We start from the raw sequence: 17,624 nt of genomic DNA, 5'->3' as shown, positions 1-17,624 counted from the left end.
TAAAGGAGAAAAAGGTCAGACTTGTCAAATTCACATACTTTCAGTTGAGTTGAGTGAACATGCTGACCTCACAGAGGGCAACCGTCAAGATTAATGGCCAACATCAACATCAGCTCCCTGAAGGAAACAAAGGCATTTTAGATCTTCCTGTGTGTGTGTGTGTGTGCATGGATCAATGGTGAGCAACAGTACTGTTCCTCCATTCAGCATCATCCATTGACAGCAGGTTATGGTGATTAAGTGCTCCTTTGTCAGTTCACAGGCTACAACAAAGGTCCAAAATAGGATTAAGCGGAGACGTGGAATGCTACCACTGCTAATGCTACGGCCCTTTGAGAATCTGCTGGCAATGAGAAGAGCCACGATGCTGCAGGGCAGGATTACTGAACAAAGAGATGGAGGGATATGGAATGAGGTGTGGGAGCTCCCCATCCACCTTTTTTTTTTATCTTGACATCCAAACCTCTTAAATGCTTCCCGTGCCATCACGTTCTTCTTTGTGAGGCAGCATCCCTCACTTGTTTTTCCATCTCTCGTGTTTGTTGGCATGTTGTTTGTCACTGGATGAGTTAGTGCTGAGAGGCAACAGTAGACGTGGTTCGTTCGAGTGGCGAGAGCAGTGAAAGGGACGGTCATTCATCAAGAGGAAGAGCAGTGCAATCGAGGCAGTAAGTGTAAGTTAGATAAATGGCTAATAACCTCAAGAAGTGAGATGATTCATCACTTCCTAAAATTAAGTTCATTAAAGGACTGCCTGTGGATATACATCAGTGTCTCCTTCTCCAGATGATCTTGTTTGTTACAGTATACCTGCATTAAGCTTTTTATCCAAGAAAAAGCTAATATATATATATATATATATATATATTTTACAAGTTATTTCCAAGTGATGAACACAAAGCAGTCTCAACACTGAAGGGCTACAACAAATTATTATTGATTCTTTGATGTGTTTCTTGCAGTGGCTGAAAATAACTAAGTACTGTACTTACTGTACAATTTAGAGGTACTGTACTTTACTTGAATATTTCATTTTTAAACTACTTAATACTAGGGCTGCCAATGTTAACACGATACTAACGCGTTATTGCAAAATGTGTTTTAACGCCACTAATTTCTTTGATGCGTTAGCACAACTTCTAGCAGGCTCAATTTTAAAGCGATAGTGAAGAAACTGATATCATATGAAACTAGAAAATGCATTTCCTGCTGAAAATGCGTGGGAATGCTGACAGCTGAAATTTATTGCAAAGCATTAATGAAAATGCAGAAATGTTAAAGCTCAAATGCATTGCACTGCACTGCTGAAAACCCTAGAAGATGAAATGTACAATTGGCAGAGTTGGAAGCTGAACTGCATTTGCTAAAGAAGCTAAGAGCTTAAATACTTTGCTAGAAAAGCTGAACTGTAATACTGTCAAAAGTGGTAAATTTGAATTTTCCTGAATAGGCGGAAAGAAGAAATGCTTTGTATGTATATCAGTTGTTACACAGAAAGTGGTATTTGGGTGGAAAGTAGCAGTAGTAGTTGTAGTAATAGTAGTAGTAATAGTAGCAGAAGGAGCAGGAGCAGTAGTAGTAGTAATTGAGGCAGTAGGAATAGCAGCAGGAGCAGAAGTAATAGTAGCAGTAGTGGTAGCAGTAACATCACTTGTAGTAGTAGTAGCAGTAACAGTAGTAGTATTAGTAGTAGCGGTATTAATAGTATTAGTAGTAGTATTAGTAGCAAAAGCAGTAGTAGCTTTAGTAGTAGTAGCAGCAGCTGTAGTAGTAGCAGTATTAGCAGAAGGAGCAGCAGCTATAGAAGTAGTAGTAGAATCAGTAGGAACAGAAGCAGTAGCAGTAGTAGTAGTAGTAGTAGTAGTAGTAGCAGCAACAGTAGTAGTATTAGTAATAGTTGTAGTAGTAGTAGCAGCTAGAACTTTTAAGACTGTAAATCATTAGACACAATATAGTAGATAGAGTTACTCTATAGAGATTTTATTTTGAAAGAAAAACTTGTCCTGAGTTCCCTGTTAAGATACAGTTACCTTCTGTGAGTGTGTGTGCGTGTGCGTGTGTGTGTGTATGTGTGTGTGTGCGCGCGCGTTAGTCAGTCTGCTCTGATTGGCTAATGTGAATCAGCTAACTCAGACAAAAACAGTGAGTCCAATCGGCAAAATAATGTCATCATCAGAGAGAAGCGTCTCTGCCGAACGCATTGATGTTTTTTTTTTGTGTGTGGAGTCAAAAATGGGATCATGGGATCAGGTTAGAAAAGTGCCATTGTCAACTTTCTGTCAGACATTTCCTGTCTGATTTAACATTGCTCTCTATGGAGCGGCTTGTTGGACTTACTCTCACTTTTGGGACCCTAGAGACAAATGTGTAAGTCCGACTGATTCCATAGCTACATGACTGTTCAAATGAAGTCTGTAGCTGAAAGTATGCGGAAGCAGTAGCATTTCAAAGTGGAGTAGGTTTAAGACGATTTGAAGTTTTTCTCGATTGAGTTACATTGTAAAAATAAATGTGGAAAAAGCTTAATATTTTAAAAAGTATAAATAGTTGAAACAAGTCAAGATATAGCAATAATGTCCTTAAAGAGCTGAATATTTTGATAGTTGAACGGTTTCTGTAGCTGAAAGTATGCAGGACTAGTTAAAGGCCAAAAAACGTACGGAATCAGCATTCCCACAACTAAAAAAACTAAAGAATCCATTGTCATACTACGACATACTTGACGCAAAGGAGGCTAAATAGCACTCCAAACGTACGCGAAACTTTGGCGAGGAAAAACTCATGTTAGAAAATTTGATGAAAAAAAGTCATAGTATAGTGTGTCGAAAAATGTCATGGAAACAGTCATATAGTATGTTGAACAATGTTACGAAAAAAAGTTACAGTATAGTATGTCAAAAATGTATGTCGAAAAATTTCATAAAAAAGTCATACTATTGAATGTTGAAAAATGTAATAAAAAAATATAGCATAGTAAGTCGAAAAACGTCATGATAAAAGTCATAGTATAGTATTTCATGAAAAATGTCACGGAATAAAGGTCATAGTATAATATGTCCGAAAATGTCATGAAAAAAAGTCATAGTAAAGTATGTTGAAAAAAAATCATATTATATTGAAAACCCCTTCATAGAATAGTTTTCGAAAAATTTCATCAAAAAAGTCATAGTAGTATGTCGAAAAATTTCATGAAGTCAATATAGTATGTAAAAAAAAAGTCATAGTATATTATATCGAGAAATTTCCTGAAAAAGGTCATAGTACAGTTTGTCGAAAAATTTCAGAGTAAAAAATTATAGTGTAGTATGTCAAAAAATGGTATGGAAAAAAGTTATAGTACAGTATGTCGACAAAATTCATGAAAAAAAAGTCATAGAATAGTATGTTGAAAAATGTTATGAAAAAACGTCAAAGTACAGTATGTCAAAATATTTCATGAAAAAAATTCAAAGTATAGTATGTCGGAAAATGTCATGAAAAATAATCATTGTATAGTATGTTGAAAAAAAGTTACGTTATAGTATATCTAAATATTTTATGAAAAAAAAGTAAAATTAAAGTATGTCAAAAAAATTACATGAAAAAAGCGAAAGTATAGTATAACAAAAAATGTAATGAAAAAAAGTCATAGTACAGTATGTCGAAAAATTTTATGATAAAAAGTCTTAGTATAATATGTCAAAAAATATCATGAAAAAAAGGAGAGACAGCAGAGACTCCAGGGCCGCAGTCTCTGCTGTACTCTGCTCCTCTGCCTGCCTTCACTCACACACAGTGCGCGTTCTCGCTCTCTCGCTCCACCTCACATTCATGCGCGCACACTACACACTGCAGAAGAGTTAGTTTAGCTCTGAGAATATCTAGTGAATGTAGAGTGAACGTTTGTGCAGAAATAAATGCTGCAGCTCCTCCAGACCAACAGAGGTTTATCGTGTCTTGTGAAGTGACGGGGCTCCGCAACAAGTTACATTATCGTCTCCGACCCGGTGCCGGCGTCTCCCCTGTTTCCTCCGACCGTGGTCGGGAGGCTGAAGCAGGAAAAGCCAACACTAGGATCAGCATTGATTCATGGAGAGACCTTCGTCTGGTCAGCTAACATTACTGCCAAGCAGGTGAAATACACAGTGATATTGTGGTTTTAGCTGACGTATGTATGTCGCTTCACTGTTTTGACGGATACTCGCTGGAACCAAAGATAATTTGCTTAAAAGAAATTACTGAAATGATTAATCTACTATCAAAATTGTTGATGATTTAAATTCTATCGGCTTATCGTTTTAGCCCTGAATCATAGATTTGTTGCAGCATTTTGTGTCTGTATATGAGACCAGAAACACCTTTTATAAAACAAATATTTTACAAACTAGATTACTCTCCTCCATGACCAGTCAGTGGAGCGGAGCTGCTGCTTACACAACACATGAGTGGAGCCTGGGAACAAACAGGCGCTCAGAGTAACCTTGCCAACCAAAGTGGAAACTCCCCCACGCGTCCATTCATGTGAGGATGTACAGCCATCACTGCTTCCTTACAATACCGTTTGTACTGCGAGTGCACACTGAGCTCTGAGGCCCGGCCAGAGACGAGCTATCGCTAGGCAACAGGCAGGAAGGGAATCCGCAGCACAGCACAGACTCTGTTACTGCTGCTACAGTGAGCTGTATGGGCTCATGACAGATAACGGTCTGGGTAGAATTGACACTGACGAAACAAAAAACACAGAGGGTCACATTCAATTTGGTCTTCATGGTGCTTTAGATACAGCAGCATGAAGCAACATGTTCTTCTGTTCCGGCTTCAGTGAGGCTAAAACCCACATAAATTATCTCAACAGGTTCGAAAACAAGAATTAAATTAAGGACTAAATTGAAAAATAAAAATACACTTATGTGTTCAGGGGGGGAAGATTAATCTCTGCGATTAAAAATAGGATTCCCAAATGTTGTCTGCCTCTTCAGGTTATCTTGATTGAGATTTTGTGTCAGTGTCATGCTGCGCTCAAAAAGTATTAATAGCTTTTAAAAAAAGCACGACAACAAAACTAGAAAGCAATTACAGAACGTGTACCTCTACCGGAACACAGTAAATCCTAACCCTTAAGATCCAAGATAAGATAACCCTTAACCTAACCCTGAAGATCCAAGATAAGATAACCCTTAACCTAACCCTGAAGATCCAATTCCAAAGAAAAAAGTATATTTTTAGTTTATTGAAAAATAATTCAAACAATTATTGAAATTAAAATGCATTTCAACCAATAAGCCTTCATCAGAGCACACTGACGGCCTTGATTCAGATTGCCTGTTTTCTTTTTAGCCATAACACGTCAGCATTTGGGCCGCAACTAAAGATATGTTTTTGATTAATCACTTAATTCATAAAATGCCAGAAAACAGTGAAAAATTCTTTGAACAAATATCCAGAGCCCGAAGTTGCATCTTCAAGTTACTTGTTTCCTCTGATTAAAACGCAATCTACAAAGATAAAAAGCAAAACAAATCCTCACATTTGAGGAGCTGGATCAGGTCGATATGTGGCATTTTTGCTTGATAAATGACTGAAAGAATTATCTAAATAATTGCACATAAAAGTTTGATCAACTCATTGATTCATTGTTCAATAGTTTCAGCATTAGGTTTAGTATTTTGCTGTGTAAGTGACTGAATGTGTTTTCCTGTAAAGGAACATTTATTTAGTTTTACGCTACAACAGAACCCGTCTGATCGATCGCCTAATTGATTAATTAATCTCAATATTCTCATAGTATTTTTTTCTGTTTTTGGAGTGTTGCTATCCAAGCTAGATAGCGTTGGTGAAGTTTATAGTGCGAGACGAGAGATGTAGTTCACGGAGCGGTTTCACACTAAACTAAATGATACTATGACAAACTGTGACTTTCTTTACTTTCAAAATTAAGTTTAAAAAATGAGTTTTAAATTGACAAAAATATGTGTGATTCATGGTGCAGGATGAAAAATGATTTGTCTCTCGCCGTTAACTACCGTTCATATCTTCCATGGGGTCCACCGGAAGGGGAGGGACTTCGCAGACATGGGCGGATGACAACATTAACATCATGCAGACCAAAGCGGACATATGGACGCGGAAAGTATGAATTGGCCTTTAAAAGGAACATGTGTTCAATATAGAGAATTTAACTTGATAAACATTACTTGGTTTTGCTGAATATGAAGATCCATCATACAATAGTTTTGCGTTGATCCATTTTCAAAACCTGCACTGCGATAAATGTTAAAAGTATTCCCGCGTGGATGTAATTAACCAAATAATTTGCTTTATTGAACATATAAGATGCCTTCACACAGGTAACAAAAACAGACAACCGATATGCTTGAAATGAAAAAAGAAAAACCCACATTTTATTGCACTTAAGTTATAAGAAAATAAAATTCTAAGTGAATCAAACAAATACACAATCCCTTTAAGGTTTTTTCTGTCTGTTTTCTTTTTTGCCAGGCAGTTTACATGAACTGAAAAAATAAAACACCTGCAACAAATCTGATTTCTCAAACCAGATCATAAATTAAAACAGAGGGAGAAAACAACGAGAGGAGATAGAGCAAGATTGTTTTCTTTTTTTCTTTTTTAATATACAGTGTTATACCACTTTCACAGTTCAGCTTGAGTTGTGACTCTTGGAGATTGAGACGATTTTTCGTTTGGCTACAATGTTTTCTGTTCACGTTTGTTGCCTTTGTGTTTTTATTTTTCCCACTGACAATCCTCGAGGCTGCGGACCGCCGCAGAGCAGCCGCCCCCGGTGATTTTAACTGCAACACATGTAACACTAAGACTCCTGGCAGCTCGCCCCTGTCAGTTGATGCTTGTGATGGTCTCCTCTCTTGCTTCAGACATCTTTGAATGGAACGACAATCACACACGGATACGGACAGTTCTTTCATTCACGCGTTAAAATCGATACATCTGCTAGTTTTTTTTCTTTGCCAGTCCACACAGCATTTGTACTTTTCCCCGAAGAACAGGCTGAAAGAGCGTTGTCCCAAGGAATGTGTTTACAAGTTGCCCATTAACACGCTAACACACGCACTCATGCACGCACACACACGCACACCAACAGTGTACATCCCCTCGTTTCCTCTCTGCAGGCGATCCCGTCAGTATCTGTCGGACACGCTCCCTCCTCTCAGCCTCGTAGAGGCACGTTTGGCTCAAGTTTCAGTGGCAAAAAACAAACAAAATAAAACAAAAATGTTGGATGTTATCTTTTGTGATCTTTTGTTCCTTTAAGTCCAAACATATAGAGTTCAATTTGGAAGTTTGCCTGGGACTAAAACGTCACAGCAAGTAAAAGTTCCATCTCTCTCTTTTTTTCCATTCATCTAGCAGCATAAATACAGTTTGGCCACTGGGAGAGAACAGTAGAGGGGAAGGGGCTGGGGGCTCAGGGGCATCATCCACAGCGCTTAGAGCAAATAACCTTTACTTCCTCTCGTTACAGCACTGGCATTGAGGAAACCACCCCGGCTAGACTGAAAAATTCTGGACAGCATTGGTGTTTATGTGGAGAGAGAGCTCCAAACCCAGGTATGTAGAAAACAAGAAAGGAGGAACAAACCACTCAAATGAAAAAGACAAAGAAAAAAACCCTTGTGACATAATGACAGCAAACCTAAACAGAGCAGGTTTCTAATACTGGGATTTGTTGCTGTTGGCAACCGCGAAGAAAGAGAAAAAAACATGAGAGAAACCCCTTTCGTATGATAAACCAAGAACGTATTGAAATTCACAGTTGCGTTTGTGTGCGATATTGTAAAGAAAAACTACAGAAACCGAGTGGAGAACGATAAGAAACGGAAATGGAGTGACAAGAAACGAGCCTGATTACAGGCTGAACCCTCCAATCGCTTGCTCTCCTCTACAACAAGCAGCTCTTTAGGTGCAACTGTGTGTGGAAATTTACCTTTTAAATGTCTCCCACCTTCCTCAATCTGTTCCTACAGTGAATGTTTTTCCACTTTCCGGTTGGCCGTTTTTGAGTGTATGTGTGTGTGTGTGGGCGCGCACTGATGGGAGGGGGAGGGGTGTGTGGGGGTCTTTAAAAAATAATATATCTCTGTACATCTCAAAATCTGTCAGGCTTGAGCGAAACCAAGTCTCTGTGCGAAGCGGACCCCAAACCGAAAGGGTTGAGTCGCTTCAAAAGAGTTCAGTCGTCATCAGTCATTCCTTTCTTCCTCTCTTCTTTCTCCCAGCCAATCGAGGGACAGACCGGTCGCGCCCCGCCGCCCCGTTTCAAGCCCGATCCCCTCCGACTCCACCTCGTACTGGTGGTAGGGGGGTCGAAAGCGGGGGCTGAACACGTGTGAGGGTCTGTGGCTCTGTCAGTAACATTTGCCCAAAGGGGGACGGGGAAGATAATGGTAGAGGACAGGACAGCCCACTGTCAGTGGTGGTGGTTGTAGATTTTGCGAGTTTGGGGTGAAGAGTTGTGGGTATTTGGCCCTCCGGTTTCTAGGTGCCTCATCTCCCATTCCCTCTCTATTCCTTCCTCTCCGCGGTTCGCTCTCTTCGTCCTTCCCCACCACGTCCCTTCTCACTTCATGTCCACGTCAAAGTCCAGCACCAGCAGCTTGGTCTCCTCTGTGCCATTGCGGCTGCCCACCGCGCACACCAGCTTGGTGTTGGAGGCCCGGATGCGCCACACCACACCGCCGCTGCCGCCGCTCTCCAGAGTCACCAGGTTTCGGATGAACTCGCCCGTCTTCAGGTCCCACAGTTTAACTGTGCCATCGTCCGAGCTGGTGATGACAAAGTTCTTGTTGAACTGGAGGCACGTCACGGCGCTCTGGTGCTTGTGGGGACCTGAACACACAAAGAAACATTATGGTTAAAAAGACTTAAAGAAAGTCTTTACCTGCATTCCTACTAGAGGAACCAGTCTAACTTTTACGGACCAATCAGGGTCCTGTGAGGAGCTACTGGCAGCTACGTGCGTAGCTTAGGTGTGTGAGACGGAAACGACACGGAGCGACTGTTTGTTTTAAACAACAATGGCGGCTCCTGAAGCACTTGCTAGATTAAGGTTAGGCATTGACCTTGAATAGTTAAGGTTAGGATAGGTTGTCTTGCAGCAAGTCTCGCGAGCGTTTTTGCAAGTTTTGGCATATCTCAGATTTCGCAGTTTGTGGGCTCCCTTCTACACACAACCACTGAAGAGGTTAGCGTAGCTGCAATAACATCCGTTATATCAGAACTGGAGAGTATTTGTTTATTGAAAGAAGAGCAAAGAACGGCAGTGAAAGCCATGTTTTCAGTCTTCTCCTGACTGGCTCTGGCAAGAGTTTGATTGACAGATGGTTCATCCAATCACCTACCAAGTATTGTTTCAAAGTGTCCGCCCTTTTCCAAACAGTTTCCAAAGACGGCTTCTCAGGTCAGGTTAATGCTTTCCATCTCCACTAAACAATTTAATGCAGACAACCCTGTCCTGAGCTTCTGTATTTCCTGGTATAATTTTGTCAAATACAGCCCTTTGTAATAAACAGAGTAATGTAGAGGGTATAGAGACGGTGACGATGGGGTGATATTGAAATGAGAGTTAGCTACAGAATAAAGAGCTCAGAACAAAAACCTCTGTGAAACACAGAGGTGACTTCATCTCTTATCGTCCTGAAGCTGTTGTGACAGTGTAGTAAAGTCTTCCTACTGTAGGCACTCGGGCCTGTCACTGTCACGGAGGCTAAGCAGCTCCGGCTACACCGCCGTCTGCTGTGTGTTTGTGTGCTGGCAGCTGGCAGGACGCCACACTTTAAGTGAAGATGGCGGCTGTTACTGCCTTCATTGAGGTGACTTTATTTGTGACTGTACGCGTGCAGTGACTTAAGATTTCCCTAAGGGCTTGAAAATGATATCTTAATTAAATCAATTAGGGCGACACAAAGCACAAACAAGCGCAGAATCAAGTGCCGGCAAATGAACTGCTTTTTTTTTTACACTGGAGGTTGCTATAGCAGCCATGTCATTCAGACAGACGCAATTTCTTTCTGCTTTCACAATCCATTTGCAGAGAGAATTTTTTTGAAATCTCACCGTCAACAAGCTTTCACAGATTTTTCCATTTCTATCTACAGTTAGTTCAGAGGCTGTTATTTACCCGAGTATACAAAAACTGCTCTGCACCAACCCCCAACACGCCTGCCTCTCTCCTCCCCTCCCTGCATCACCACAACAAAGCCTGCTCCATCATTACCTACAGTCTCTTCAGCTGACAGTGACGACCTTGTTGTCGGCCTATTGTCTTATCAAAACACACTAATGAATGGCAGGAATTGTCCGCTGACCTAATTATATGACCTACAAAGTCCCCCCCGGCCTTCATCCCTTTACTGTAGTCACCCCCTCTTCACAAGACACACACGCATCCTCCCCCCCCGTTCGGTCTTATCCCTCTCTCTCTTCAGACTCTCACTGGGGCATCCCTTTGTTCAGCGGGGGTGTGTGGTGGTGTTTGTAGGACCAGCATGCAGGGTTGTAGTTTGCTAATGAGGGCATTTAGGGGCGGGGGCGCTGGTGGTTGCTGCTCCTGCTATTCAGCAAAGGATTTCCAACTTCCTGTGAGGCGCCAGGGCTGCTGCTAATGGAGTTTGAACAATTCAAACACACACAAAGGAAATGAGTGTAATCAGGGCCAGCAGGCCCACAAGGTGTCGGCTCCGTACTGCCACACAAACAGGTCATTTATAGTCTGGCTTTTAATTGGACTGTCAGTTTCAAGCTAAGTCCCATCTTATGTGCTTTTTGTTGTTGTTGTTGTTAAAGGCTGCTATATGCATTTTCCCATGTTTAAGTTACATGTTAACAGTTATATACAGTATTTGTATATTTATTAGTGTATACCTGAGTGGTTCTGCAGCCTGTTGCATAAACCCACCACTTTGTACAGCCTCTATTTACGCTATAGTGTAACGCAACTAGGCTGTAATCTAAATTTTGTTGCAGAAAGTGACGTTTCACCTACTGTAGTGCATCATTCAGGTAACATGGTGCAATAAGACACTACCAACTACTGACTGAACTACAGACCTACAACAGACTAAAAAGGTAATATATTATTTTATATATCAATTTTAAACTGAATGATATTTAAAGGTGCTAAACTCAAAATTCAAAGCAATAGCCCTCCTGTTGTCTTCGGGTCAAATTGACCCGAAGACAACAGGAGGGTTAAACAGGCCAACTGATGATAATGAACAAGGCTATTATTTGACAATAATGTTTTCTTGTCTGGCTATTATTAATAATATGAGCATACTTTTGTTAATTTTTCATGACCTAATGTTGAATTTCTGTGGATTTATCCCTCCTGTTGTCTTCGGGTCAAATTGACCCGAAGACAACAGGAGGGTTAATACAGCAGCAAACATCATTTTCTCATAGACTTCTATACAATCAGACTTCTTTCTGCAACCAGAGGAGTCGCCCCCTGCTGGTTATTAGAAAGAATACAAGTTTAAGGCACTGCAGCATTGGCTTCACTTTCAGACCCGGAGTTGCCCGCTGGTGGTGACTTGATATCACTCGTCAGCTAGCTAACATAAAAAACAAAACACGTGCTTTGATGTTTTCCACTACGTTGAAGACAGCTTTATAACACTTAAATCCTAAATGATTAAAACACCAACAAATGTCTCTGGAAAACCTCCAAATTCTGCTGAAGTGAATACTTAAACAGCAGCAATTCCCATTGCAAGTGAATGCAGCATAAAAGCACACCTGTGCCCTCGTCTGTTCCAAATAACGGTAGCTAGCTACTGTTTACATCACAATTCTGAGCATTCTTGTCAGTTTCATCACAAATGCCCATTTCTCTAATACAAGTCCTGACCATCTTTGACTTACATCTCCTCGGCGAAGGTGTACATTTAAGTTCTATCTTAATTCTAGCAACATTAAACTTAAACATAGTTGGTGCAACGGCCTGCTTGGATGGCAGACTCACCTTGCAGTGTTTGCAGGCACTGGCCCGTCTTGATGTCCCAGATCTTGACAGTGGAGTCCGCGTTGCCTGAGACCAGGATGTTGTCTTTGAGCTCCATGCCGCTGGTGAGGGACTGATGCCCCGTTAGCGTGTGGATGCAGTTACCCGTCTCCACGTCCCAGACCCTTATAGACGTGTCCAATGAGCCGCTCACCACGTGGATCCCATCGAACTGGAAGGCAGGAGAGGATCAAAAGTTTATCCCCAGACTGAATGTTGATGAATTTCATTTTGAACTGGCTGAAAATCAAGCTGCCACTTCAAGATAACAGTTACCACCACCTTGACTTGCAGCTGCTACCTATATGGCATACTTTCTTTCTATTAACAAACTTAAGATTAAACTCATTGAAATGAATGAATTTTATTGATCTGTGAAACTTTGCTTCGTATTCACTCGTCCAATAGTAGAGCATCGACACTTTAAAAAGCCTAACGATGCAGCGTGCTACAAAAACCAATCTATCAGTGCAGTAAACAGCCTCCTCTCTGAGGGTGATGGCATCAGCTAAAAGTGCACCGTAATCACACAGAGTGGGTGAGAGGACATCTTAGAGGACACAGAGAGATGAATTTTAAAAACAACCATACACACACACACACACAGACGCTTGGACGGAATACATTAAAGCATTTAAAACAGTAGAAAAACATGAGAAAGAGATAAAAGCGTTGGTGCGATTAGATTGACTTGTTTATGGCTTTTTGTGTGCCACATTGACAAAGAAACCTGAGCACAAGGAGAAGTATTTCAAATATCAAAAACTGAATAGTTGTACATACAATGCTTGTACATATCGATCGGGTTTACTGTCCTAGAATCATGGACAGTAACACAGATGCGCCAGCTTTTCATACGTTCAAAATCAGCATAGTTAAAATGGAGATGAACATATCTCCAAATTGAAATGCGCTGCACCACACAAAAAAACTACTGCCACGTGAAACTGACAAAACATTAGTGTGCTAATATGTCTACACTACGGCTGTCAATCCATTAAAATATTGAATCGCATGATTGTCCATAGTTAATCGCAATTAATTGCACATTTTTTATCTGTTCAAAATGTACCTTAAAAGGAGATTTGTTAAGTATTGAATACTCTTATCCACATGGGAGTGAGCAAATATGCTTGCTTTATTCAAGTGTATGAATATATTTATTATTGGAAATCAATTAACACAAAACAATGTCAAATATTGTCCAGAAACCCTCACAGGTACTGCATTGAGCATAAAAAATATGCTCAATTCATAACATAACAAACTGCAGCCCAACAGGCAACAACAGCTGTCAGTGTGTCAGTGTGCTGACTTGACTATGACTTGACCCAAACTGCATGTGATTATCATAAAGTGGGCATGTCTATAAAAGGGGAGACTCGTGGGTACCATGGATGTATTAAGAGAACTGGATACAGCGTTGGAGGCGGGGCCCCGTTCATTCCTTTGAAAGTTGCTCAGTGGCGCATGAAGCCTAAATGGCCCTAGTTTAGACTGAAGTGTAAAATACACTTGATCTAAATTGCTATTAAATAACGATACAATCTAGAAAGATTTTTAAGTACAATTTAACAAAAGTAACACAAGTTACTCCAGATTGCAAAATGCTACGCTAATAACGTTAAACTAAATGACTAAAAAATATCAGTTAGGTTCAGCATTATCTGATATTTCCCTCTCTTTCTAAACTGAATGAATACTACAAACTCTGGAACATATTTATTTGTTATGTGTGCAGATATAAATAAAACAAAATAATGCTTATATTTACATTGGCAGTGAAGGTAAATATTTAACTTGGCTCCTAAAACTGTTATTTGTGTGATGCGACAGTGACTTCCTGTTTGCATACTGTAGTAAATTACTTTTCATTTGATGGTGCAATAGTTTCCTAGCAACCAGTTTACAGTCTTTACTAGATATGATTTTAATGGTGCAACCCTTTTTTTTTAATAAAAATAAAAAAAATTATTTTAATTTAACCAGCTACTTTTTAAGACCTTAGAAGGGACTTTACATACAAACTGGATCTATGAATAGCTGGTGCAACCCGATCCTGCTGTATTCCCAGTCCAGCCTTAAATTTAATCATGAAGCTGGGGAAAATACGTTTGAAGTACAAATGCAAAAACAACATACGCACAGCATCTTTCTGCCCCAGTGGTTGCTCACCTGTAACGAGTACACTCTGTTGGTGTGGCCCTGCAGCGTGTGGAGGCAGGTCTCCGTCTCGGGGTCCCACACTTTGACCATGAAGTCATAGGCACCGCTGACCACCCGCCGCCCGTCATACTGGACACATCGCACCGCCGCCACGTGGCCCATGAGGACGTGTAAACACTGACCTGTCTCAATGTCCCAGACGCGCAGCGTGGCGTCACGAGAGCCACTGACCACCCTGAGAGAAAGCCAGAAAGACACCAAGAGTCAGCTACGTGTTTTAAAACATAACGTTTAAAGAGATAGTCAGGGTTGAATGTAAAGCGTCTGGGTGCAGCACAAACAGTTAAACTGTTGTGAATTTAATAGACTTCAGGTTGAGCTTTACTTTCCCACAGAAAGAACGTCGCCCACAAGTCACCGATTACGTAAGATTCAATAGTCGACACAATGTGTTCATTCACACTGTGGCAGATGCATTGACAGAGTAATGAGACAGGTATGAACGTTTTCTTTCACTCCTCTGACATCGAGTATCCTACAGCGTCACATTCATGTTCATACTTGAAAGTACAAAAACACCCATTTAACTCAAACAGCCACCCTCCAGCAGTGTCTTCACCCAGAATGGAAAAAGGAAAGAAATATTAAAGGTCATAGCACGGGAAACTCCCTTTAGGGAAGATTGTTACTCAAGTTTGACATTTTGTCAAATTATTACTGTAAGAACCGTTTGTACCAAGGATATTATTTAAGGCTATTATTACAAAATGAGACACAGAGAAAAAAACATATTCAAACCCGGTCACTGATTAACACTGCTTTCCTTAATATCCATCAGATACCCGACACTTTGATAAACACTGAGACCGACATTCCTCCATATTATAAAATGATCTCTATCAAAAAAAACATGCTGTTAATACACACAGCATTTACTCTTTCTTTATAAAATAGCTCACGGCGCTACACAAAGGGAAATCACCAACATGTTATTCACTGTCTGCCTGCAGCATTTCCACTGAGTGAGTAATCAAATGCTACACAAAAACCTTGGTGGGCCCTGAGGCGAAAAGAGCACTTTGAGTCTCCGGAGTGTTATACTGAGCAGCAGTTCACTTAAGACGGCTCACAGGGTCTATTTAATCTCTATGAGACCACATGCTCACTTTCATAGAGATACTGTCCTCTTAGAGCGTTGCAGAGATGCTCTTTTTGCTCGGTGGGGTTGCCGTGAAGTTGGGCATTGTGATTCTAACAGTAACAGAGCATGTACAGTATATAGGCACATTGAAGGAATAGTCCAACACAGATTTTTCACCGTTTTCTGACATTTTATAGACCAAACAACTAATCGATTAATCGAGAAGAAAATTGACAGATTGATCGACAATGAAAATAATCGCTAGTTGCAGCCCTTTTAGATGTATTAGTTAAATTTGCCCCATACCTTTTCTCATGGAGGTGCATGCAGCGCACTGTTGAGGTATGCCCATAGAGGGTGTGGATACATTCTCCTGTCTCTGCGTTCCAGACCTTGAGTGTGCGATCAGTGGAGCCGCTGATAATAATGTTGTCTCGCATCTGGGATGACCACACGCCCCCTGTGTGGCCCACCAACGTACGCAGACACTGAAAAGATCACAGAAGGAAGAACAGCCTTGATCGGTATAGTCCTCACTGCAACCGCAGACGTTGGATGTAAGAAAAAGTTACTTTCAAAGACATTCAGGGTGATTTCATTCATATATTTCACATTAGAGTTGAAGAACTCACTAAAATCACATTTGCACATTTTCCCACTGTGACCTCCTATTGCCTTCAGGGGAAAGAAGACAAGTTAAATGAAATTTCGGTGACCTTCTCGGGGAAAGAAGGACCCTGTCGTTGAATACCTGCCGCAGCTGTGCTGGGACAAAATCTCTCCCTGAGCTTTTATAATTGCTTTTACTTATCTGTTGGAAAAAAAAGCGGACGATTCATTCTCTTTGCAGAAACGTTTGACAACTGTCTTCAATTAAAAATGCAGCCATTCGTCCTCATTAGGGATGGTAGATTAGCTATTGATTACAGCAGTTATGGAAATCTTTCTGATCAATTGAATGTGAGTCTCCAGTTTCCAATTTGTCCCTCCATTTAATTATCCTAAATGCATTCAATTAAAATTCTTTGGGAAGAGGAGCGAAGTGTGGATGAGGTCGGTCGGCGAGTGCTGTGGTGATGTCAGGCTCAGAGTGGAGCGTGTCGATGAAGTGTTCAACATGTGACCCCCTGACTGCAGCTGATAAGCCGCCGAGCAGTGAATGGCGGCGCAGGGCGAGAGGGTTTTTATTGCAGCGAGTGAAAGAGGAAGATGATGCTGCAGCCTGTCTTCCCCCTCTCTGTTGCGTGATAAAGAGAATCACTTCATTAACTGTGGGCCAATGTGGCATGACCTGACAATCAACCTCACCACAGTGTTAAAAGTCTCTCTTGTTTTATCACCGTGGTTCTTTTTTCTTAGCTTTATACAGCAGTGAAAAGAATAATACTGCAGCTGCAAAAACATCTGGCTAAATTACAATTTATTATGCATTTAAAACCTGGCTAGCACATGGCTTACTTGTGGAATATAGTACATTATCTGGATTATTTACAACATTCTGACTGTCTAACGTGCACCTTAATCCACATTTGTGATAAATGTTTGCTTTTCTTCTGTAACACTTAACCACAGGCCTGCAGATTATTGTAATCATACTCTCAAGGATGCACCATTTTTCTTGTGAATTGAAGCCAGTGGTCGAGGTTCCAAGAACAAGAATCACAGTGTGTGATTAGAGCCTACTCAAACACTGCGTGGGAAGAGAGAGTACCTGAAATGAAGGGCTTAAGCGTCTTTATCGGTCTATGAAACAAACATAAAAAGAGGCTGGCCGTGAGAGTGAAAGGAGATTTGCTTTCTTTTAATAACCTTTTTTTGTAAACACATGAGGGTTTTTATACAATGCTTAATATTTGCATTATATTTTCTATTCATTTAAAGAAAACACTGTGGGGGAGTATCCAGAGTAGCAGCCACAGAGCTCTAGACCATGTAAGACTGGTTATATACTGTAGTTTTCTCTTTGTAAAGACACATTCCTGGCCTTAGCAGGAAAATAAGGGTCAACAGGGCTAAAGCTGATGGCGCTAATGATTTGAAAAGGTTAAAATTAACTACCTAAGGTCAAGAAATCACATTATAGACTCGCGCTGCTTGACTAAAAGATTACCCAGACTGCTTAAAGGACTAGTCACGTTTTCACATCGGTTTAAATGGTCGATTTGATAATAAAGAAAGACAGGAGAACAAGAAAGAGAAAGATCTCAGATGTCCCTGGATGTTGCGAGTACTTCTACCATGGCCGTGGAAAACGCATTTTTCTACTTGGCTGAATGCAGACGTCTATGTAACACAGAT

At 40.7% G+C, this 17,624-nt stretch overlaps 1 protein-coding gene across 3 annotated transcripts in view; it reads right to left on the bottom strand.

The window, feature by feature from the left end:
* Nucleotides 1-6,273: 6,273 nt before the first annotated feature.
* Nucleotides 6,274-17,624, bottom strand: part of LOC119483508 (F-box/WD repeat-containing protein 7) — an 80,940-nt gene continuing 69,589 nt past the window's right edge. For all 3 annotated transcript variants that reach the window (XM_037761677.1, XM_037761687.1, XM_037761696.1), the window contains exons 8-11: nucleotides 15,633-15,814; nucleotides 14,195-14,420; nucleotides 11,981-12,191; nucleotides 6,274-8,844 (exon numbers count right to left, since the gene is read on the bottom strand). In XM_037761677.1, coding sequence (XP_037617605.1) covers nucleotides 8,576-8,844; nucleotides 11,981-12,191; nucleotides 14,195-14,420; nucleotides 15,633-15,814 — 888 coding nt within the window. In that variant the 3' untranslated portion in view covers nucleotides 6,274-8,575. The remainder of the gene's footprint in view (nucleotides 8,845-11,980; nucleotides 12,192-14,194; nucleotides 14,421-15,632; nucleotides 15,815-17,624) is intronic.

The sequence above is a fragment of the Sebastes umbrosus genome, chromosome 3, assembly GCF_015220745.1.
Source record: "Sebastes umbrosus isolate fSebUmb1 chromosome 3, fSebUmb1.pri, whole genome shotgun sequence".
In the NCBI taxonomy this organism is placed as follows: Eukaryota; Metazoa; Chordata; class Actinopteri; order Perciformes; family Sebastidae; genus Sebastes; species Sebastes umbrosus.
Note: the sequence above shows the minus strand (reverse complement) of the source record. Positions and strands in the feature narration are given on the sequence as shown.